This window comes from Hakea prostrata, chromosome 5 (assembly GCF_041222555.1).
Source record: "Hakea prostrata isolate BN-2017 chromosome 5, UWA_Hpros_2, whole genome shotgun sequence".
Taxonomy (NCBI): domain Eukaryota; kingdom Viridiplantae; phylum Streptophyta; class Magnoliopsida; order Proteales; family Proteaceae; genus Hakea; species Hakea prostrata.
In genome coordinates, this window is record NC_142604.1 from 12,800,003 (window position 1) to 12,823,649 (window position 23,647).

A 23,647-nucleotide genomic window follows, 5' to 3' on the forward strand; every position below is an offset into this window, starting at 1 on the left:
GATTGTAGTGTTAGGCGAAAATAAATGTATTTAATCAGATAAGCCTGAATGTCACTATTTCACGGAAAATAGTTTCAACAGGAAGACACAGGCCAGTATAGTCCTCAAAAGTATCCCATACATGAGGTTCCTGCTGCTGCAGTAAAAACCAGCCAATTGTGTAAGTTAATTTTCATTTGCAGGTTCAACTCCAAACGCAACTGCTTCAGTTACAGAGCCTCTTGGAGGAGTTTCTCAGTTAGAGCCTTTGGAAGACCCATTAGACTGTCTTTCGTCCCCACCTGCACCAAACCAAGGGATGTGTAAGACACATGAACTTGATGAAAACAAAGTTATATTTCTACCACTGTATCCAGGCTGAGAGTTGAGGCGGCGCCCGGGGGCCCCGGCGGGGGCGGGGCGCGGACGGGGGGGGGGGGCACCGCTGGCGCGGCCGCCCTGCCCCCGCCGCGCCGCCCCCCGCGTAGAGTTGAGGAATATTTGACAATTTCAAGTGTCATGGCAAACCCAGTCGATTAAACTTAAAAGTCGAGTCAGCTAGAGCTAAGTAAAGGTCAGCAATTTCCCTTCCTCTTACTCCCCTTTCATAATTGATCAGAAGGGGATTAGGGGATTGGCCATTATGTTTAGTACAGTGGTAGGTTGGTTCCAAAGCCTTTCTAGTCACTTGATAAAGAATATTACAGCTGATTGCAAAATTTTCTGGGCAGCCTAAAGGACGCCTAATATCCTTCTAGTAGTTAATTCAACTGCATAAGATCAAGAACCAAAGAAAGGACAGAAGACAAACCATCGCTTCAACCAAGGGAGATATCAGCGGATGCTCTACAAGCAGCCCCCCTGCAACAGTGAGCACAATTCCCTCTTCGATCTGCCAAGTTTGGGAAAAGAAGGGGGGATCATAATGCCTAGTAGAAGTATATAAAAATAAAAATGAAAAAAGCAGTGATAACCATTGCAAGTTCCATCTTCCTTCAACAAAAACAGAAAGGAAAACAAACATATTTACCAGATTATCCATGACAGTGTCTGGAATTTTATGGAAATAAATCTGCATTGCAACAACAGTATATCATTCACACAATCCAACTGGATAATATACCCTCAAGAAATGCATAAAAATGACAAAAAAATAAAATAAGGGTTTCTAATTTCCCTACACATGCACAAGTGGTATTAAATAAGAGATTTTGATAAATAATATCAACTAGAAAGCATTACCTCTGCTCTGTCCCATCCTCCTTTTTTGGTTCCTGTGTTAAGGTTGGTAACAAGAACAGATCCAACCGTGGCAGCATGCCCACCAGAATAGTCTACAAATCATGTGTGAATTTGTCAGTGCCAGTTACTCCTTGAAACAGAAAAGATGTAAGAGGGGACAAACCACTACGCAAACCTTTCATGAATTGACGTGCTTCTTCCTTGCTAGATGGCTTTTCTCTAATTTTCCCTTCATAGACCACCACCTTCTCACCAATAAAATTAAGTTTGTTTCACCCAGTAAGCTCCCTTTTAAACAAACACATGCATATACAAATACATACACAAATGGAGGGAAAAGGAGAGAGAAAGGGGGAAGGGGTGACGTGGAGGAAACAACGAAATGTTCCATCACTGGTAGGCCATCAATTTTTAAGGATACCCAAGGCTTATTTCCAATCAAACAAGCACTTAAGGCTTGCATCAGATTCAGTACAAGTGGCAAAAAGAATGACAGGGACAACTGTCATGAAGTGAAGTGTCATTTTCTTAGCATGCAAGGATGTGAAGTATTGGTTCTAGTCTTCTAGACACTAGTATCAGTATGGAATACGGATTGATGAAAAGGGACAGGTAGAATACTTGGTCAGCGGTGATTAAAAGTGTTGGATCAGCATCGCGACCTTTATATTCTGAAGTCTGTAGCCTTGAAGTGATAGCCTCTGCCTGAGAATAAATAAACATTTGACCAAGGTAAGAGCTCCAAATCAACCCTTCAATATTTTAAATTTTCAATACCAACAAAACCCATGATAAATATCAACATCAAGAAAGATGATTGGAAGAAAAGAAAATCACAATGCATATACGGATCAAATTACTAGGCACCAAAAAACATGGAAGGTTAACACAGTAGATTCACTTACTCAAGTTAATTAGCTTGCATATTCTGAGAGCAAAGACAAGACAAGAAGCAGAAATGAAGATGATAATTTCAATTATTGGGCATCAAAAGCACAATATTACTTCACCAGAAAATTCATTCCAGCAATTACTTCCTTCTATTGTTCTATTAATGCAATACTAATGGTGCTGTCAATCTTTTGACTTTCAAAATACTAAAAAGAAGTAAATCTAACAGCAGACTGTAACAGGCAATGTGTGGCATACCCACTGTTAGAGGTTTCAACAGCACTGGATGCTAACCTTCAAATCATGCTACCTGATTTTGCAGACGTGCACTTTGATGTGATTCCACTCATACTGCATGGAATCAAACAACAAATTTTCTCTTTGACCATGATGAATTGCACTGAAAGGACCTAGAAAAACAACACATAGCTGGATCCCGTCCCATTCTTAAACTACTTAGAAAAATAAAAAATATTCTAATTTTTTTAGCAGTAAAGATACTAAAAATATATCCCATGAATTTAAATACAACATGAAAAAATTAATTAAAAGACAACATAGGCCTAACACATTCAGGTGCAGCAATTCTCTGTTCTTCATTTAAACATATATTTTTCTGGCTAGGTTTCTGAAGCAAGGAACATGATCATGAAGCCCAGCCATGGAGATCTTATACTCTGAAGCTCTTACGGCGGCTGACAGAGTAGTTGAAGAAGGGTGGCTTAAAGAGGCATTTCTCACAGGTTTGAACAATGAAATTAGGGACTGAGGTTAAATTATTTGGACCCACTTCGTTGGGCCAATTAATAGATCTGGCCCAAGTAGTGGAACCCAGGAATTGGGCAGCTAAACTACCTAAGAAAGCACCTTGGGCCCAGCCCACCCAATCAACCTAAAGCCCAGCCCAACGTTTTATTAATTTAGGCCCCATCAATACAAATAATAAAGGAACTGGAACAAACTAAGGAACCGGTACCAATCAAGGAGCTGGAACGAACCAAGGAACCTTCAATAAAATGGCTCAACTGAACCAAAAAGGAGGCAAACTGTCTTCTTCATCTTCCCAAGCTTGACCTGCAACTTCCGCCTCAATTGGGAACTCTAATCGATCATGGTGGCTTACACAAGAAATCAGGGAAAAGATGGACAAGGGGGTATGTTTTTGGTATGATGCTAAATCAACTGAAGCTGCTGATGCCACATGAGGATGACGGAATAGATTTGATGGCGACTGCAGAAGTGGCCGATGGTGTGGGTGGAGGTATCGAAACCAAACCCCTGCTAGAGCGGAGCTCTCACCTCTCTAGTAGGAATTGATTCCCCTCATACGCTGAAATTAAAAGAACAAATCCATGGCTGTGGCATCGTCTTTCTTGTTGACTGTGGTGCAACCCATAATTTTGCTCAAGAATTAGTGGAACCTTTGGGACTAGAGGTACAGAAGAGGGATTTTCAAGTAGCCTTAGGAAATGACATGATTAGCAAAAGGGGTTGGAGTGTGCCAGAATGTCTTGATTAACATTGGTGGCAAGACTTTTGATGTTATCCTGGGTGTCGAATGGTTGCTGACATTAGGGGAGGTGAGGAGTAACTGGCACCTTCGAACCATAAGTTTTGAATGGCAAGGACGACTAGAAAAACTGTGGGGGGACTCTACTTGATTTAGATTGGAAACAACGAGTGTGTTGAAGGCTGTACATACAGATGGCAATGGGTACTAGCTGCAATCTCAACTCGCAAGTACTGACGACTAGTAAAATTGTGTGGGGACCTAACTTTATTGAGACTAAAAACCACGATGAGGAGTGTGTTGAATTCTTACAGGCAAGTGGAGATGGGTACTAGCTACAACCTCAACTTGCAAAACTGGAAGTTATAAAGAGACAGGAGAATGTGACCGTATTGGGCATGTTAGGTGAGTTTGCACATTTATTCGAAGAACCAACATGGTTGCCACCACGGAGAACATAGGACCACAGGACATGGATTGTGGAGGGAAGTACACTGCCGAATATTCAACCTTGCCACTACCCACATTCTTAGAAGAATGGTGTCAAAAGATTGGTACACAAGATGTTGACTCCAGGGTTGATACGGCCTAGTGTGAGTCCCCACTCCAGTTCAATATTGCTAGTGCGAAAGAAGGATGGGGGATGGAGGTTTTGTGAGGATTATCAAGCCAAAAATAAACTCACAATTCCTGACAAGTTTCCTATTCCAACAATCGATGAGTTGTTGGATGAATTAGGGGGAGCCACGATATTCTCTAAGCTTGATTTGAGATTAAGCTACCATCAGATTAGAATGGAAGAAGGTGATTAGGAGAAGACAGCTTTTTGCACCCATAATGGGCACCATGAGTTCCTCGTGATGCCATTCGGGCTTTCAAATGCACCAGCCATATTCCAGACTTCTAGTCACTTATGAATGAGGTATTTTAGTAGCATCTAAGAAAATTTATTTTGGTGTTTTTTGACAATATTTTTGGTGTATAGCAGGTCCATGGAGGAGCATACGGGTCATTTATGGACCACCTTTTTGTTGTTGACACAGCATAGCTTGGCAATAAACTGGAAGAAAAAAAAAATGCTCGTTTGATGTAGCAACATTAGAGTAATTGGGGCACATCATCTCTAAAGAGGGAGTAGCAACGGACTTGCATAAAATCAAGTGTATGGTGGAGTGGCCCCAACTACAAAATCTTAAGGCCTTACGAGGATTTTTGGGTTTGAGTGGGTACTACCGAAGATTAGTCAAGGATTATGGGAAGATTGTTGCACCACTCACTAACCTGTTGAAAAAAGATGCATTCTAGTGGGAAGAGGCAGCAACAAAGGCGTCTGATGCATTGAAGAACACCATGACTTCAGTATTAGTGTTAGTTATGCCCGACTTCAAAGGAATTTTTAACGGAGACAAATGCTTGAGGATTTGGGTTAGGTGTTGTTCTAATGCAGGAAGGACACCCAATCACTTATTGGAGTCAAGTGTTGTCACCTTAAGCACAGAACAAGTCCGTGTATGAAAAAGAATTGATGGCAATAGTGCTAGCCAACCAAAAATGGCGTCATTACTTGATGGGGAGACACTTCAAAGTGAGGACTGACCAAAAAAGCCTGAAATATTTATTAGATCAGCATATCATCGCCGTGGATCAACAAAAGTGGGTCATGAAGTTGTTGGGACTTGACTTTGAGACCATTTATTGGCCAGGCAGTGAGAACAAAGCAGCGGATGCCCTCTCAAAACAGTTGGATAGTGATATGCAGCTCTTTTCTGTATCAGCAACAATATGGCCAAAGGGTAAAGGTTTAGAAGGGGAAATACAAGCATCAAACTATTACAAGAAGATTCTTCAAGCCTTGTTGAAGGGATCGCAAGAATACCTCAACTACCAACTTAAGAACAGGACACTATTGTATAAAAATAGGCTGGTAATACTTGAAGGGTCACCATTGATTCCCAAGTTGTTGTCTGAGTATTATTCCACACCATTTGGAGGCATTCGGGGTTTTTGAGAACCTACAAACGATTGGCAGTAGTAGTGTATTGGGTAGGAAGATTTTGTGGCCAACTGTGACGCTTGTCAACGCAGCAAATATCAGGCCATGAAACCCACTGATCTCCTTCAACCTCTGCAAATACCATAATGCATTTGGGAGGATATTAGTATGGATTTTATTGGTGAACTACCAAAGACTAGAGGTCGGGACACAATGCTTGTAATGGGTGACCATCTATCCAAGTATGCTCACTTCATTGCTTTCTCTCATCCCTATTCCGCAAAGGATGTGGTTGTCTTGTTCAACAAGGAAGTCATCCGGTTGCGTGGGGTTTCCTAGGTCCATTGTCTCTGATAGGGACTGCATCTTCATTAGTAACTTTTGGATGGAGCTCTTCAAACTGACCAGCACCCACCTTAAGTTCAGTAGCGCCTAGCATCCTCAAACTAATGGACAAACGGAGGTGGTCAATCACAGCCTCAAAATTTACTTGCGATGTTTCTGCGCTCACCAGCCAAGGGACCGGATTAATTGGCTACCTTGGGCGGAGTATTGGTACAACACGACCTTTCATTCAGCCACTAAAATGATTCCATTCTAGGTTGTGTATGGCTGAGAACCACCTGCTCTATTGCGCAAGGAGGATGGAAGGTCTAAAGTGGATGATGTTGATATGTTTCTTCGTGAGCACAATCTACGGGTGGCACAGGATCGGATGTGCGCTTTGGCTGCTGCGAACTGTAGAGAGGTGAGTTATCAAGTGGGGGACGAGGTCTTCCTTAAGCTTCAGCCTTATCGCATCCAAAAACTTGCCAAGCGGCCCAATGAAAATCTAAGTCGTCGCTTTTATGGACATTACCCAATCATTAAGCAAGTGGGACCAGTTGTGTATCGTTTATGTTTGCCTGCTGATTCAAACATCCACCCGGTGTTTCACGTTTCTCAGTTGAAGAAAGCGGTTGGACAGCATATTACCCCACAGCCACTACAATCATGCTTGGCAGAGGACAGCGAGTTGCAGCTCACTCCAGAAAATTTAGTAGCCATTCATTTCTCAGTTCAAGGGGTGCTGGAAGTACTGATTAAGTGGAAAGGGCTGCCTACATGTGAAAACACTTGGGAAGATGATGTAATCCCAGGTTTTGGGTTATCTTCAGGATCTTCTAATTAAAGTTGCAGCAGCTAGTTAGGAGTCTTTGAAGTTTCGGCTAGGAGTTAAGGGTGTCTACAAGGCTGCTGGAGTGCTAAACTAGGTCTGAAACTTAAGGGATTTCAAAATTCAGGATTCAAGGTTTGAATTCTAGATAGCGTTGGGCTGGGAGATGGATTAGGGTTAGCTGGTTCTGTGGCTGTTAAGGACTGTTTGATGGTTTTTTGCTGTTCAGAATTGATCTAAGAAGAACAGGATGGGAATTGGGAAATTTTCAAAATTTCTGCAACTTCTCAACAAAGAAGATGAAGTGCAGAAATTCTGAAAACCAGAATTTAGGGCTGTTATGGTGAAACTAAGGTTAGATCTTTGTTCAGCAGGCTTGGGTGATTCTAACAGGGGTAGATAGGAAGGTTTTGGGGCTGGGAAGTGAGGTTTCCTAACTGAGTTAGGACTGAAAACGTGGGAAGCAGAAAGGAGATGGTTAATGGTTTCTAGGGTTTGGGAAAGGGTTGGAATTTTCAGAAAACTAAAGGAGAAGGAGCTGGGACTGTCTGCGATGAGGTTAGGGTTGTTCCTAAGGTCTGTAACTAAAGGGAAGGGGCTTAGTACTTACTTGAAGTGGGCTGCTGTTACAGGAGTTGCAGAAAAGAACTTGAATACGTAGAAGCATTGAGATGAGGAAGAAGGAGATGATCAGAATTGCAGAAGACACTTTCCACCCAGCCGCAGGTCACCCTCCTAGGGATCCGATGACTTCCCAAGTCGAAATTTTCAAACTCTGTTTCATTCCATCAATCAACTCTGATAATTATAATGCAAAAGAAGCTATTTATAGCCTAAACAAAGGACTCAGACTCGAAAAAGGGAACTTGATGCCAAGCAACCCAAAGCTACTAAACTAGTGCCTAAATTTAGGACTCCTTATTAGGAAATAGCTCTTTCCTAATTTACAACTCAATGACTCTTAAAAAGGAAACAAGACTGACTTACTCACTAAGACTCAAATTAAAATTAAAAAGCAGAATTAAAAAATACAGAAATAATTCTGACCTAACCCTACTCAAATTAAGGGGTGAAACTGACCAATTTATCCCTTTGGTCAGTTTTGGCCCCCCTTGTTTGGGCCCTGTTTCAGATGGGTCTGGGGCCCCTTTTAGGCTCTTTTGGGGCTGCCTGGGGGCTGGATACATCAGAAGATTATGATGAGATGCAGTACCAGTTTCCAGATTTTCAACTTGAGGACAAGGTGAGCTGTTGGTAATGTAGTACTGTATTTGATTGATCAAAATAGTAGCCAAATAGGACCTTTCACAGGGAATCAAGTTCAGATTTGATAGACTTAAGATGAAATATAATTTAGATGTGAAGGAGGGCTGAAACTAGAGTGGTTTTATAAGGATAATAGCATAACAAAACGGGCTAAATAGATCTTTAAAACAGGGGTAGAACTATGATGAAGAAATTGAAAAGACAATAAGAGGGACTTGAAAATAACAATATAACACCCGGGCTTCACACCACAAGGTGGGTCGATTGGATCAAACACCAACCTACCATAATCAAACACAAGGAGTCTCCATAGAGAAGGAATGCTAACAAAGTAATTTGATTTCGATAGATAAGTTATGTGTCTTCAGCTCTTACATAAGTCTCTTTATATAGCATTCTAAAGAGACATAAACATGAATAGAAACATCCAACCACTAGCTAACACTACCTACCTATTAATAACTCAACTACTACTTTTGACAAAAGAAAACTCCCTTTGACAATGAGTTCTTTTATTTTCAAACCACAGCCCCTTTTATTGACTTTTCAAAACTAGACTTGGGCTTTAGGTCTAGACCATGGATATGTAGGCTAACTTTAACCCACTAAAACAGTCCTAGCCCATGAAAGTCATGGGTTGATTTGGGTGATAACTTTAGACCTTTGATGGGCCTGACCCAATGAGCTTCTTCTTTCTTAAATATGTCTTCAATTCTACATCAGTTGGAGGGAAGTGTTGATAGGCCCCTTGTAACATGAGTATATACTCACAAGCATAGAAAGAGGGCCACAAGATCTATGGAGCAGCAATCAAGGAAAGAAGAAATCGATTTGGAGGCAGAAACTGCCATATAAGTTGGATTTGGGGAGATTCTGTTAAGGGAATAATCTAGGGATGTATTTACTATTAATCTTGGGGAAGGGAAATAGGTCAGGATCATCATTTTGTTATCAAGGGAAATACTGGTGAGAGCTGCTGCTCTCGGGTAGCTGTAGGAATACCTACTACCGGTTGGGTGTTGGATATTGTGTTCCGCAATTCAGCACTTAATAAAATCTATTATTATTACTATTTTTTCTGTTGTTCTGCCATTGTTAAGCTATTAGATTGGGGCTTAACATTCTCTCACTTCCATCATCCATTAAAATATCCATTTCAGTGATTTAATTTTTTATCCTTTAGTAACTAATCAGATCTGTCCATCCATTTTACATCAGAATGCCAGGGTACCTTGCACATCTCTACTTGGTAATCTTTCTTTCCTATTCCAATACTGGTCTACGGTTCTGCCCCTACCGTGAATTTACAATCCTGTCCCTAGGATCATAATGTTGCTCTAAAGTTATCATTAAGATACCACTTTAGGTCTTATTTCTGTTTCCCATCTGAATTTTGAGTTATCGATAACCTTTCAAAATTCATTCTCTGTGAAAAGATCTTGTTTGGTTACTGTTTTGATCCTCAATAGAGTATAACATTCATGATCCAAATGTAGACATGACTGTCCATCAGTAGGACACATGCAAGTGAGTTGCATGGGGATTTCCATGAATGGATGGTAAATAAATAATACACTCAGACTTGAAAGGACTTATCCATTTCAGATTTGGTAACTATGAACAGACAGAAACATCAACTCAGGCAGATCAACTTATCCCACTTCAAGAAGAGAGTTGCTTGGTGTGAGGCTGAAGCTGAGTGGCCAACATGAAGTATTGGATTCTTGTCTGAGGGCAGGCACTTTATGTAAAAAGGGTCAAAGTTCAGGGCCAACCCAAATCCACACCTCACAAGACCCCATGCCCCCAGGTTATGGCCCTAAGTAGGAGTAGCAAGTTCACAAGTAATTTATTATTGAAGCAAGAGTTATAATTTATTTTCAAAGAGAGGTACCCAAAGAATATCAGCAAGGAAAATTCCCCAGGGTCACAAAAATGCCTCAAATGTGTATGATGAGGGGGGACTCTGATATAACTAATCCATTAGTTCTGGATGCTATGGAAATAAAGTAAAATGAAAATGAAAAACAACTCTTGCTTCATAGATGGAAAAGAAACTTATACCTTTGCCTCAGCTAGTGCCATCACCAATTCTTCTGGTTTTTCCATGCGAATACTTTTCTCATCTATGTCTGCAGTCTAGAGAATAAGCCAGGTTAAAAACTCAAAATTTCCAGGTTTGTAGAGCCAACAAGAGATTCATATGAGTTGGTTTACAATACCATGACTGTGAACTCATATCCCATCTCAGCTAGAATTTGTCGACGAGACAGAGATGCTGACCCTAATATTATCTGTGTTCATAATGTATAATATCAAAATCGGATTATATAAATCAGAAATCATGTCATGAATTGACAGGAACTTCTCTTACCTCCAGAACTCACATAATCAAATTGAATAAAGTTTATATAAACCTATTCAATATGTTTTATAATTACAGGTATCATATCTAGACTCTAGATAGCAAAGAACCCTCCAATCAACCTGCGAATTAATCATGTCCTGATGATTGCTATGAAGTAACCCTCACAGTTTGATTGATAAAGTACCTCCATTCCATTGAAAGAGAGAAAGATTGCAATGACATCATGTTAATGCAAACATAAAGAAACAAAACAATTCAAGAAAATATAGCACAGACTTAACATGATCCTGACAGAGATTGATGTGCTACATGCACAGGCAAAGCTGAAGATTATACACTACATAATAGAAGAAAAGTTACAGCAGAGCTCTCCTAAGAACACCCAAAAAGTGGCAGCAAAAACTCTCTCCAGGAAACCCTACTCGAAAATCACCAAATCTTGCTTTGTAACAAGACAATAAAACAAACTAAGGGTTGGATTGCACCTATCAGCTCAAGCCCCCCGCTACCCTCACAGAGCTCACAAAAATTTCCCTTTTGAGTCGCAACCAAAAAATGTTGAAACATGGCAAACTAAGAAATGGGCACAAGAATTCAAGACACATAACACATAAACATCCAGATTCCTGACTGTAAGGGAACTAGAACCACCAGTAAGCTTATCATGTCTACAATCAAGTGAACGATATTTGTCAAACAGCAGGGCCATTGTGATGAGGTTGGCAAGAGGCCAAACATTTGAAATTGGAAATGGAAACAAACTTAGGACAACACTACCTAATCTTTAGTGAAAATGGTGCCCTCCCCACCCCTCCGCAAACCCCACAAACTGGGGGAAGGGGGGATGATTTCTTTCAGTATCATTTGACCAAGCCTATTTTGTCAAAAAATATCTTTGAAGTGCACTACGAAGAGATCAAAAGTAGAGTTGTAAAGATTCATAGAGGTTGCTTAGCAGTATGTGTTTCAAACTAACATACAGCACAAAATGCTTACCGGGAAGTACACATCATACAAAGAAAAACTTATCCAACGAATGTTTGAGTAATTCATCTATGAAAAGATAACCTTCCTCTATTGGTACTATATGAATACAGAAACCAAGAAAATTAATACCTGGGGAAAAATCTCATAGAAACAAACTGACAAAATCATGAAATAAAATTTCAACCTTCAAGGTGTTGGATAATACATGGTTACCAAGTGGAACCCCCAATCTGTTAATGTAACTGCTAGTACCTCCATAAATATTGGACTTATGAGACGGAAATCTAACAGGTAACAAAGCAGGTGATCCTATTTCCATGTGTCCCCTTTCTTTCCCATCCTGCTTATATTCTAAATGGCATGTCCTCTCAATACACCAGTATTTTGAGACTGAAATATGAGACAAGGAATACGCCGAGTGCTAAAAGACATGCCTCTTAATCAGCCATACACAAATATTTCCATATTCCCAGCAGGAATCCATACATTTCGCTCTTTCAACTGTCTGAGAATCTGAGCAATGATTTTAAACAACTCCAAATGAAAATGCAAGTATAAGGAATCAAATCAAAACCTCAACCAAGGTTACTTATGAGATGCACAGGAGAATGACCAATTTGATTGTCATACGTAGTTACTAACTTACATGGATTTTTAAAAACAAATATGCATGTTTGCCATCATTGGATTAATGGAGTTGAAAACTTGGATTCAGTCATCACTCTACAAGGACCTCTACACGTCCTACATTTCATTAATACATAAACAGTGGCTAGTAAATTTAACAAGAACGCAATCAGAACTACAAAGCTCGTGAAGCTTAAAAATCTTAAGGAACTATTGGCACCCAATCTCCACAACCGACAGAAGGCCCAAATTAAAACAGAAACGAAAAGATTCCCTATCTGAAATATTGATGACCTAAAACACACGAAGAACCTTACTTTGAACAGTTTAGACTTGGTAGCCATCTCCCTCCTCACCAGCAGAAAGCTTTCAACCAGCGTTGGGGTTTCCCTAAAAGCTGGAACCAGAGAATGGAGGGAAACGCGACACCGAAGTCCGTAGAATTTTCACTGTTTCACACTCTTGCCAAAGCCGAAATTTGGTACCGGTCGAACCAAAGGAAAATTAGAACCCGATCAGATTCTCATGAACCGGAGTCAGGATTGTCTGGAAACTTCCCTTTTCTTGCATGCCAAGCAAAGCTTCCCTGTTCCTCTTAAACCTCGTTAAAACCCACAGCAAAACTGTGCTGTAGTTTCTGTGAGTTTACTTCATCGTCATCTTAAGCCAATCAGGTAAGTCTTTCTGTTATCTTTTTGTTGTCCTTGTCTTCTATAATGATCAGAGAAGCGTGATGAGTTGCAAAATTAGCTATGTCAGGTTGATTTGTTCTTCATTAAAAGTCTTAATGTTTAATTAGCTTTCCGGTTCTGGTTTGGTAATTTTAGCATTCTCCAAGAACGAAAATCTCTAGAAATTTGGTAATTTTCTGACTTTGAAGTTATCTGCAATCTGTAGACGGAAATACTGTGTTTTGGTAAACTCTGTCGCTGCCTTTCCCTACCCTGCAAATTGGTCTTAACCAACTTTGTCTGCAATCATGTTGAAGTTTTTATTCTGTTTTGTGTGAGAATAACATATAATACATATCACCTTTAATGTTAAAAACTACCATCTTATTTAAGCGAACTGTAATCTTTTCTGTATGTGAAAAATAAATTCCTTGATGTCCTTTGGCCATGGAGAAACTTCAAGGAGGTTAGATTTATCTAACTACTACTTAAGTACCTTGCAATTCAGATTCTTCTTTAGCAGTGTATGAGGTTTGGAGTTCTGGTTCTTTCGAGACCTTGCCAGCGAGACGTTGAGGCTAGCTGATTTGGAATCTCATTTATTTGAGAACATGGTTATCATTTCATTCACTGAAATTCTTCAATGCTCTGCTATTTTAGAGGAATTTTTGTTGGCAATGGAATCACACGGTCACAATGAGTTTTGCATATCGATGTGCATCAGTTGGTTGATTTGTGTTAAGAATAAACTCCTACCCGAATCCAACTCTATCTCTTCTCCAAATTTGAATTTTGTCGAATTTGATACCTCTAAACTGGTTGTAAATGTGTATTTTGCTGTTTATCTAGGCACTGATGTAAAAGGGCAATGGTATATGACCAGTAGAACTGAGATGTGAATGTACCAATCATCATAACTAATCAAATCCATCATTTGGTAAACGAAGTAACGATTCTTGCTTGCCATCGGATATTGTGCTTACATTAACTAAAGTGATCGAAAACTCTCTTCTTTCACTTACACCCATCACAGTATGCAACTGTTAATATATGTTATTGTTGACTATGGCATCTGGATACTTGTGGTTTACAACAAATCTACAGCCTACCTTCTTTAGTTTGGCCTTTTATGTATTCTTGATTTCATTTTTGTGACCCTACACTCTGTTACTTGTTAGCTATGAAGAAAGCATTACAAATTGAGGGTAGTGGTATTCACTAGTATCAGTGTTGGTTGCTGTGAATTAGCAGATCTTGGTCGCAAAACTAGCCCATTTGAACTGACCACCTTTTCATTACATTCGTTTGCGCTGTACCAAATGTAACAATTCAAGGAAAGGTCAGCTTGTTGAGTGGTCATGATATAAATTCTAAACTTTCTGATTTCATTTGTTAGGTTTGAATACATTTTTATGCATATATCAGTTTATAATTTCTTGTCGTTCTGTGTGCATAAATGTCAATCTGACTCTATATCAAGTTTCTATGTCAATAAGCTAATAAGATCTATGACAGATTTTAACAGGAATGGACTCCCAAAAGGGTAAGTTTCAACCAAAAGAACCTTCTTCTTCAACAACCCCACCGGTAACTTCCTGTCGGAAAAAGGTGTCAGAAGATGCTTCTTTCTTAGAGGATTTAAGGGACCATATTGATGAGTTCATTCATGCGTCCATGGATGAACATAAAGCTTGCTTTAAGAAGTCCATGCAAAAGGTTAGTAGCTTGCTACTATGGAAGGAAGTATTCATTTGCAATAACAATTTTATTTTATAGGCATGAGTTGTAATGAGATAGTTTCAATCTGTTCTAGATGTTTGGAATGTCCAAGATTGTTGCAGAGAAGAGTACAGAACCAAAGGAAGTTGAAAGTGTTCTGCCTCTTCAGACAACTGTAGCAGACCAGAGTATGTGACATCCTTTTCTGATCAGAGGGACACAAGTGTTGATACTGAAGGATTGTAGTTATGTTAAGCAACTATTTTGTTTTCAGTTTCAGGAAAACAAGTGGTGGTATCACTAAGGGATTATAGTAAATGACTTAACAAACATCTATTTTGTTTCTTTTTGTGTGGGTGCTGGGATTTTGAGTAGGAGATTATATGTTCTTCCCAGTCAAGTTTTAGCTTAAATACAGTTTATCAAGTGGTAAAAGTAAATGTTTCACAAATCTGGGAGTACCAAGATGATGATGCATGACACTGCTTAGACTATGAATGTGCATAAAAATAAAGGGCTGCATGCATGATTAGATTCAAAGTAATGGATGTGGCAAGTAACTAACCTAACCCATTTTCTAGATATTCAATTGTCAAAATTGCAGCTATCATTTTATCTACACAGTCCAATTGTGTAGGTCAGGTAAACCCTACAGCATTTCCTGTTTTGAAAAAGAATAAACCCTGCTGCCTTCCTAAATTATAGAAGATGCAATTTCCTTCTTATTCAGGCTAACTTTTGGACTATTAAGTCCTTGATTGCAGACTTGACAAAGTTGGAGATTTGGAGTGTTATCTGTAATCACTAATTTGGTATTCAATATCTAGGGCAAATCGTTTGGGGACCTCAAAGCAATGGTCTTTACTTCTTACATCACACTTTATAATTTGAAAAGTGAAAATATTCCAGAACTAGGCTTTGTGTCCAACGCTGTTAACCATTGTCATTTTTTTATTATTATTATTTTTTTTGGGTTGCCAACCCTGGTTCCAAGGCTTTGCCCTGACTAATCCGGTGTTCGACCCGGGTCGCACACCTGGCTGTGGTGGGTGAGTCTCCAAGCGGGGATTTTTTGCATCCACAAGGTTTCGATATCGGAACTTTGCTTAAGTAGACAAAGTTGCTTACCACTTGGACCAACCCTCGTTGGTACCATTGTTATGTTTTTATTACTTTCTATTTTTAATTTCAAAACACTCATTTGAAGTACATGAGATTATTATCTAGGAAAAACAGAGGAAAAAGGGGTTAAAATGAGAAGAAAATCGTGATGAGTTTTATTTTTTATTTTTTGGGGTAATATGCCCCACTTCATTAAAACGAGTGAGCTAAGGCTACAGGACTGTAACCAAGGAGTGGATAAAGGTTATTGATTCATAGTCGAAACTGACAAGGCCCTCCTTGTTAAGTGGTTTGCAGCAAAGTTGACCATCCTAAGAACATTAGGCTGCGTTTGTTTGCAAAGGTGGAGAACCATGTAGTGGGGTGAGGGAGAAGAAAAGGAAAGGAGGGATGAAAGGTTATCTCACAAATCCCCCAAATATGGGGGTTTTAAAATGCATGGGGTGGGAAAGGAACATTAGGACAAGGTTCTTTGATTCAAGGAACCTCCTTGTTTCCCCCACCCAAAAACCAAAACCAAAGGAAAATAAGGAAATTTGCACATTTTTCAAGAATTTTTGACCACCTCCTTTATCCAAGCAACAACTAAGAGAAAGAACATTCCTCTAATGAGGAGCTAAGATATAGCCAACTAAAATAGGGCTAATATCAAGCGGTGGCATTGAAGATCCCTTAGTGATAAATCGCAATCTGATTCTACAACTACTCGATCCATAGCCTCCACCACTGTATAAAGAAGCCCAGAGCGAAGGGCTAGGGCCTCACTCATCAAAGCCGATGAAGCTTGCTCCGATTCTAAAACTGCAAAATTTGGGTAGCCTGCTTTACCCGAGTGGACCAAATTCCTAGGCCTTCAACACTGCAAATACCATTAGGTGGTCTTGCCCAACATTGCCTATCAGTATATGGGATAATGGCAAGAGTGAAAGCTTTATCTTCATAATGGCATCTCTATCAGAGGCATGGAATTATGCATTCAACATATCATCTCTCCCATGTCTAGTTTAGTTTCATTATTAATGAGGTCATAAACTTAGTTGATTGGACAATCTGGTGGTTTTGGGTGCTCCACTTTATACCCTGGCTTTGTTGGTGAATAATAGGTTTAACGGAATCCTATTATACATGTTAATGACTAAAGTGTTCATGCTACCCTGACCGGTCCGACCAAATGAGTTTTCTATACGTTAGACCAACTAGAATGAGTATGGAGTTGGGCCAACCATAGTATTGAGATAACCTAGACTTCTGTTAGATGTCAACTATCTAAAAGGATAAGACAGGTAACTACTCTTCTTAGAGTTATATTCTTAGTCTAACTTCGATATCTAAAACTATATAAACACCTCAAGCATGCATAAGAAAGTGGATATTCAGATTATGTATGATCAATTAGTTGAATTCTCTATTGAGTAGTTGTTATCATATTTTATTGGTACTAACTTGCTCGTTGGAGACATACCTCGACCCCCCCAAGATCAAGCACGTGTTTTGCAGGAACTTAATAGGGAAAGACGAGCAAGATTCCATATCAACAGTACCATTAACTATTTTAATAGAATTGGAATCATGTGCTTTTTCAAAGATAAAATAAAGATGAAGTGGTCTAACATTTAAGCATAGACATTCAAAAAGTGTCATATTGGTTAGTAGATTGGAAGAAATGATGAATATCCTCCTAGTTGTATTATTCTATATCTTACAATATAAAATGAGGAATGGATGTGACGTAGTAATTGATTGCTCGCACACATGTAGGTTCTCTTTGGGCTTGGATGTTGTGTTCTCTTTGCAAACTGAGCCCATATGTAGGAATACTCATATCCTAGTTCAAAACTTCACGCCCGTAGTTTAGTTGGTATTTCTTTCCTTAACTTGGATGGGTTACCTATGTCTAGCCAGACATGGTAGCTTTCTTCATTTTTCCTTTTGTTGGGAACAAAGTTGAAATTATATTAAGCTCTCGAGGCAAGCAAAGAGGGGTTTACAATGTAAATTGGTGGGAACAAATACCAAGACCTATTAAGCTTAAAGACCCTAAAACCGTTGGCAAAAAAATTTGGATGAGCATTAAAAGACCTGCTAATATAGCTGAATCTAATAAAGGAGAAAGTAGCTGAAAGCTTTAAAATATCTCGGATAATACTGTTGCTTGGCCAATCCAACATTTGACTTCTTCCAATCTAAGGATCTAGACTTCCTGTAATCCAGTTCCTCAGCCTTTTGACTTCTCGCTTTAAATAAATTTATCTTCATCATAAAATAGAAAAAAATAGAGAAATAATATGTTAATAAAGTATACTATTATATAAAATAAAATAAAAAATTCCTTTTTTTGCCAATCTAGAAACTACACTATTATGTAAACTTAAAAGAAGCATTTTGGAGTCTTTATCAATTTGATTCTTCTGTATTTTTTTACCTACAACTTGTATATATAGGGTTTACCAAGAAAAATTGTAAATATAAGGCAACAATTTCCAATGAAATTGGAACTCTTAATCTTTTATTTATTATTTAAGAGTTAGCTGATATCTGTCAACTGAGTCAACATTTTAGAATCATCATATTTCTATTAAGTGGTTTGATTGGTCCTAGGAAACAAAGCTATGCAGACATGTTCATCAGTTTTTTCCTCCTTATTTTAGGTTACCAACCAGTGCCGCATTTTGTTTCAGTCCTACTATTTAATGTGTAGTATCGTGCAACGGATCGTTGAAACAATATCTCGATTTTAGCTAATGATTTTTAACGGTCATGATCGAGATTTCGATCAAAATCTCAATCCCGACAATCAATAATCTCATCGAACGTGTCATACACATTAAATGCGCAGGACACAAGCAAATTCCAACCTGTGCCACCAGAAGGTGCTACACCCGATCTTTCTAGTGGACAAGTGGGAGCATACGTGCACGTGCGCCTCGTATATCCCAGCAGGCTTCAAGAGGGTCGGTGACCTAACTAAACCTACCCTTGACCCTTCAATATTTTTTTAATTTTTCATTTTTACGTCTCTTCATAGTGTCCCACTGTTTCAGCCTCGGTATTTGAATCTTCACTGTCTCTTTTTCATTTTTAAGGTAGTTGAATCTTCTCTGTCAATAACTCATTGGATGGCTCTTCATGAAACGATTTAGGTATATCTAATATTTTAATTCAAAAAATATTTATTGAATTTATTTTGAAAATATTACATATATTTATTGCATTTATTTTAGTTTTTAAATTAGAGTATTATATGTGTGGGAGGTCCCCCCTATGGAGGAGGTTTTTTTCAATTGCTTTGTTCCTTCACCAGCATCATCTCCTTGATTGTCAAGGAGTTGAAACATGTGTTTGAACCATTAAGAACAATAGCACGTCTTACCTAACTTGATCTAGTCTTGCTCTATTAGATCGTCTCTATATGCTATTTTCCATACATCATTGCCTAACAGCTTCAACAAATTCTTAAGTGAGTGTAAGACCTTGATATTTTCTTGTGATGCCTCACCCAACACGACAGATGTGTTTGACCTATAACCGATTTATATTCAAAATGACTGAGACTGCAAAAAAACGTGTTTGATAAAATGACTGAGAGGAAGTTCTTTTGTGGCATTTGACAGATTGCATTTTTATCTTATTTCATTTTTGTAAAAGTTGAAAAAATGAAGAGGAACGTTATTTTTGTAGTGTTTGGTGCATTATTATTTTCTCATGGGAAGTTGCATTTGTAACTTTATGTGCTTGATATGGAATGATGTGTACTCATGTTCACGGCAAATATTTGTATGATCACCATATATTTCAACCATCACCTACCCTAGAAGTCACTATCCTCGCCGACATATATGAACGTTATTTTTGTAATGTTTGGTGCATTATTATTTTCTCACGGGAAGTTGCATTTGTAACTTTACATGCTTGATATGGAATGTTGTGTACCCGTGTTCACGACAATATTTGTATGATCATCGTAGATTTCAACTGTCACCTATCCTAGAAGGCACTATCCTCATCACCTACCCTATAACGCACTATCATCACCGACGTATATGATCATTTTGTCATATTTCATTCTATGATTTTATTTTTTATTTTTTTTATTTTTGAAAACATGAGAGTTATATATAATAGATGGGGTATCACATATGCAGTCACAAAAGGGTCGACTCAACTACCCATAATCTCTTCACTAAGAAGTATGAGTCTTTACCACTCAACCAACTTGCATTGGCAGAATTTTAGATTCATCGCAGTGGTAAGAGTAAAACACACTTTGTCTCCTCCTGTGGTCCAGACGCTAGAGCCTGAGCCAGCAACTGTCCTTATCCGTAATTAAATTAATAGCAGGGGGCATGCATGCGCATAAGTTCCTACTTCCCGAAGGAAATTTCCCGCGTTTCAATCCAAATCAAGTTAGTAGCTCTTTTTCAAATTTCTAATGCCAAAAGCGACCCTCTCGCCTCTCACGCCTCTCACGCCACACAGAATTCGCAAATCGCCATTTCTGATTTCCGAAATTCCCGGTTCCTTTTCTCCCTCTTCTCATTCAGATTAATTCAGATCTGTCTCAAAGTCTCCTTCACTGCAATTAAGAAATAGATCTTCGACCTAATTAGCTTTTATCGATCGACGAAATCGAGGATTTTAGATTTGATTCCTTATATGATTGGAAAAGGAATGCTCATCAATCAAGGTTAGAGGTTTTCTGAACCCTAAATAAATTTATTCACCTTTCTTTTAGCTTTATTCATTCTAGATTTCTTAGATTTCAGCCATTATTATGCTTCGGATTCGTGTATTCGACTATAACAGGTAGAAATTGCTCGATCTTTTATGCAATATGTAATGCATTTTTATGGTATAGAATCCATTACAACACGACAGAAGAGGAACTAGAAACTCCATCTTACATCTATATCAGCTTAAAGGAAATAGACTACGCTTGGAACAGAGTAAAAGTAACAGAAAGAACAAGGAAGAGTCACGGAAGTGACTCTTACTACATCTGCAGTTGTTGAGAGGCAACCTTAGATTATTATTGCAACAGATTCAGCTCGATGGAGCGTTTAATACTTTATCCTGCACAAGAAACATGAGCAAATCAACCTTAGTCAATAGGAAATCCTTAATATCAGTCTTATACTCAAGTACCTTAGAAGAATATCTGTTCATAAACAATGCCGTTAAAAAAAAATTCACAGTTACATTGGGACAAATATAGCTTATATTGAAACATGCAACACAGGAAATGCAGAGCAACACAGACTTAAACATCAGAGGAATCAATAAATTGACTTAAAACATTAGAGGCATCAATAGATTGACTTAAAACATTAGAGGCATCAATAGATTTCTTATATTGAGATAGAACCTAAGCACTTGAAAGGGAGTAGATTAGATCTCATGTGAACGTGATTTTTGTGAGTGAGGGAATTGATTGGGACGCTGGACAGTTTATGGGCTCTGTTCAAAATGAAATCGAGTAAGTGTAAACCTCTTCAATCAGAGACACTAAAATTCTACCTCTTCTTTTCGTCTACCAATGTTGTCGTTGTGGCCTTAGCTCGTCCCTTCAGTTGTCCTGTAATTGGGAATCTTCACTTGGCCAGACTCGATTCTCCTGACATCGTGTTCGAGAGACTCATAATGTCTCCTCACTTCCTCCGCTGTCTTCCCACCACCCACTTCCCTGGCAATATTTTGCCAGCGGTCGGGGGTGTCCCTGTCATATTTGGCCAAGGCCTCCTCAAACAACTTGTTTTGCTTGGCAGTCCAATTTGAGCCAGAGCGAGAGGAAAGGGAGCTGGAAGCCATATGTTCTGTCTTGATTTGGTTGCAGAAATGGAAGCAGGAAGAGTGAACAGGTTCTCTATAACCCCCACTTTAACTACTATCTTTTGAAGCAGTTTTTGAAGTTAAGGATATAGGTAGGCAAGTCAAAAAAGGAGGAGTGGTTTTAGCACTTAGAACTTGGGGAGAGAAGTAGAAGAAGGAACTGGTGAAGGACGATGAAGAAGATGGCCATGCGTGCTCTATATATACTAGAGGAGAGGCAGCTGATGGTGTGGTGCCAGTTGGCGAATAAATTTTGCCAAGGTGTGGAATATTTAATGACTGATCTCCTCAGGAACCACACACCAGATAATGGGGCTGGACAAGGAATATTGGCAAGAGGGTAGAAGAATCGGTATCCATGGACAGCTTTTTCTTTCCTCTTTTTTTTTTCTTCTTCCAAGGGGAAAAATTAGTCCTTTTTTATTCGTACGAAGATCAGCAAAATCCAGTACGATTTTATTGAGTTACTAGCCTCTTGGGATTTCATTCTAGAAGGGTATTAAAAGGGGAAGATAAACAAGACTATAGAACCTTATACCTGGGAAAATAGGAAAGTTAATATTCCTGGACGCCACAAAAAGATTTAAAAACATGTCATCTCTATAATAAAGCTGTTGCCTTCCGTGCTAATTAGGCCAACTTAGCAGCAAAAGCACGTGGTTAGGGATGGGAAACCTGACTAAACAGTTGTTGAGTCTAGAGGATAATCATGCCAATGGAGAGCCCGGAATAGGAATTTCACATAGGCTTGTTATTGCTCAAGGTTCGCGTTGTCCTTTGTTGGCCTTTTACAAGGAAGTTGTCCTTAGATGGACACTTTATTCAACAATGGCAGCTATATTGACTAGAAAACACAGCTCCTCAGGCTTTTTTTCTGAATTATAGTCGACCATAGTGTGTGGAGCATTCTGAACTTTCGTTGATTTCTACTGAAGTCTGAACAATAAACCAAAGGGTTCTTGGCTGCCAACTTGTAATCGTACAATTATGCTGCGTGTTTTTGCTAGTAGAATAGGGTGACATGTGAATCTTTTAGGGAGTAGGATTCTGTTAATTCTACAGTTTATGGGGTATTGAAAATGGTATTGCAAAAGCAACTGGTGCATAATCCCCACCCAAGTTGGTCTGGGTTCTTCTTTCTTTCCCTATTATCCAGCTTACGAACAACGAATTTAAGCGGGATAAAAATGTACAATGACAAATAGGAATCATCTCACAGGTTGGAAAATTTATCAATCTATTTATTTCCTTGCAGATGTGTGTCATATGTCCCAACATCACATAGATGGTTGAAATCCATTTGATGGACCTGATATTAGTCCTCACAGGTTAGGCTTTTGATTACCTAAAGGGTGTTAAACCCTAAACCAAATCAGTCTGTTTTGAACCCAATCCAAGCCGAATTGAATCCTTAGGTTTGTGGTTTCTGCTCGGTTCAGACTAAACCAATGGGCAAGGTGATTGACCAAATTATTTTCTTGGTTCGTCCGATTGTTTTTCGTTTTTATTTTACTGATCGTTGTTTTGCCACATTTTTAATTCCAAACCCCCAGCCACACCCCGCCCCACCCGATCCCCACCATCCCACTTTGTCAGAAATAAAATCCGTGTGTATAGACAATGGGTTTAAATTGTTTATGTGATTTTAACGCCTTTTAGAATGGTAAGCCAATCATTTCCCCAAAATGTGGAACAAAACAAAAGCTGTTTGGTACCTACTTCATAGGGTTGAACCTGTTGGACCGATGTAATTCTGCTGAAATCTTTAGCTTTCATCTTCATGGTGGTGATCAATCTTTTATTGACTTAATTAAAACAAAGATCCTTTTGGCCCACGTGGGTTGTTCTTCTATGGTTCTCAACTTTCCTTGTTAGCTTTCAGAGAGCTTTACAGAACACCTGGTGGCAGAGCATCAGATGATGAAAGTAAAAGTAAGTGTCTTTGAAATTGAAAACCTTCTCTGAGCATTGTTTGTCTTCTTTAACATTTGGGTTAGTTTTTGGCTACAATATGTTCTTATTGCGTTAAGCACTTGGCTGTCGAGCAAATTTAATTAAATTAGTGAAGCCCATGTGACAAAATATATCCTACACATCTCCCATTAGGCCGCACCTGTTGTGAGATGATTTGGCCGCCTTGCCTTGATCATGGCATTTAGTGTTGGGAATCCTTCATCTATATATAACTTTGTGCTTCTCTTTATTTTACTTTGTGTTTTTAGGTATAAGATATTAATGATCAATGTTATTATACTCCTGCACACTTTTCTAAAATCTGTTTACTGGGTAG

General features: G+C 38.9%; 2 protein-coding genes across 3 annotated transcripts; one reads left to right on the forward strand and one right to left on the reverse strand.

The window, feature by feature from the left end:
• Positions 1-190: 190 nt before the first annotated feature.
• On the reverse strand, positions 191-12,461 carry LOC149015229 (uncharacterized). The gene is made up of 9 exons (XM_089155421.1): positions 12,337-12,461; positions 10,260-10,331; positions 10,102-10,176; positions 1,843-1,926; positions 1,397-1,466; positions 1,222-1,313; positions 1,010-1,051; positions 791-871; positions 191-281 (listed from the first exon to the last, which is right to left on the reverse strand). The coding sequence occupies exons 1-9, from the start codon at positions 12,361-12,363 to the stop codon at positions 210-212; spliced, it is 615 nt and encodes a 204-aa protein (XP_089011547.1). The 5' UTR covers positions 12,364-12,461; the 3' UTR covers positions 191-209.
• Positions 12,462-12,613: 152 nt separating this feature from the next.
• On the forward strand, positions 12,614-14,915 carry LOC149015230 (uncharacterized). Of its 2 annotated transcripts, none has more exons than XM_089156435.1 (3): positions 12,614-12,693; positions 14,206-14,406; positions 14,504-14,915. In XM_089156435.1, the coding sequence occupies exons 2-3, from the start codon at positions 14,218-14,220 to the stop codon at positions 14,603-14,605; spliced, it is 291 nt and encodes a 96-aa protein (XP_089012561.1). In that variant the 5' UTR covers positions 12,614-12,693; positions 14,206-14,217; the 3' UTR covers positions 14,606-14,915. The 2 variants fall into 2 exon arrangements, with proteins under 2 accessions (XP_089012561.1, XP_089012562.1); XM_089156436.1 differs by having other exon boundaries at positions 12,635-12,693; positions 14,216-14,406.
• The last annotated feature ends 8,732 nt before the right edge of the window (positions 14,916-23,647 follow it).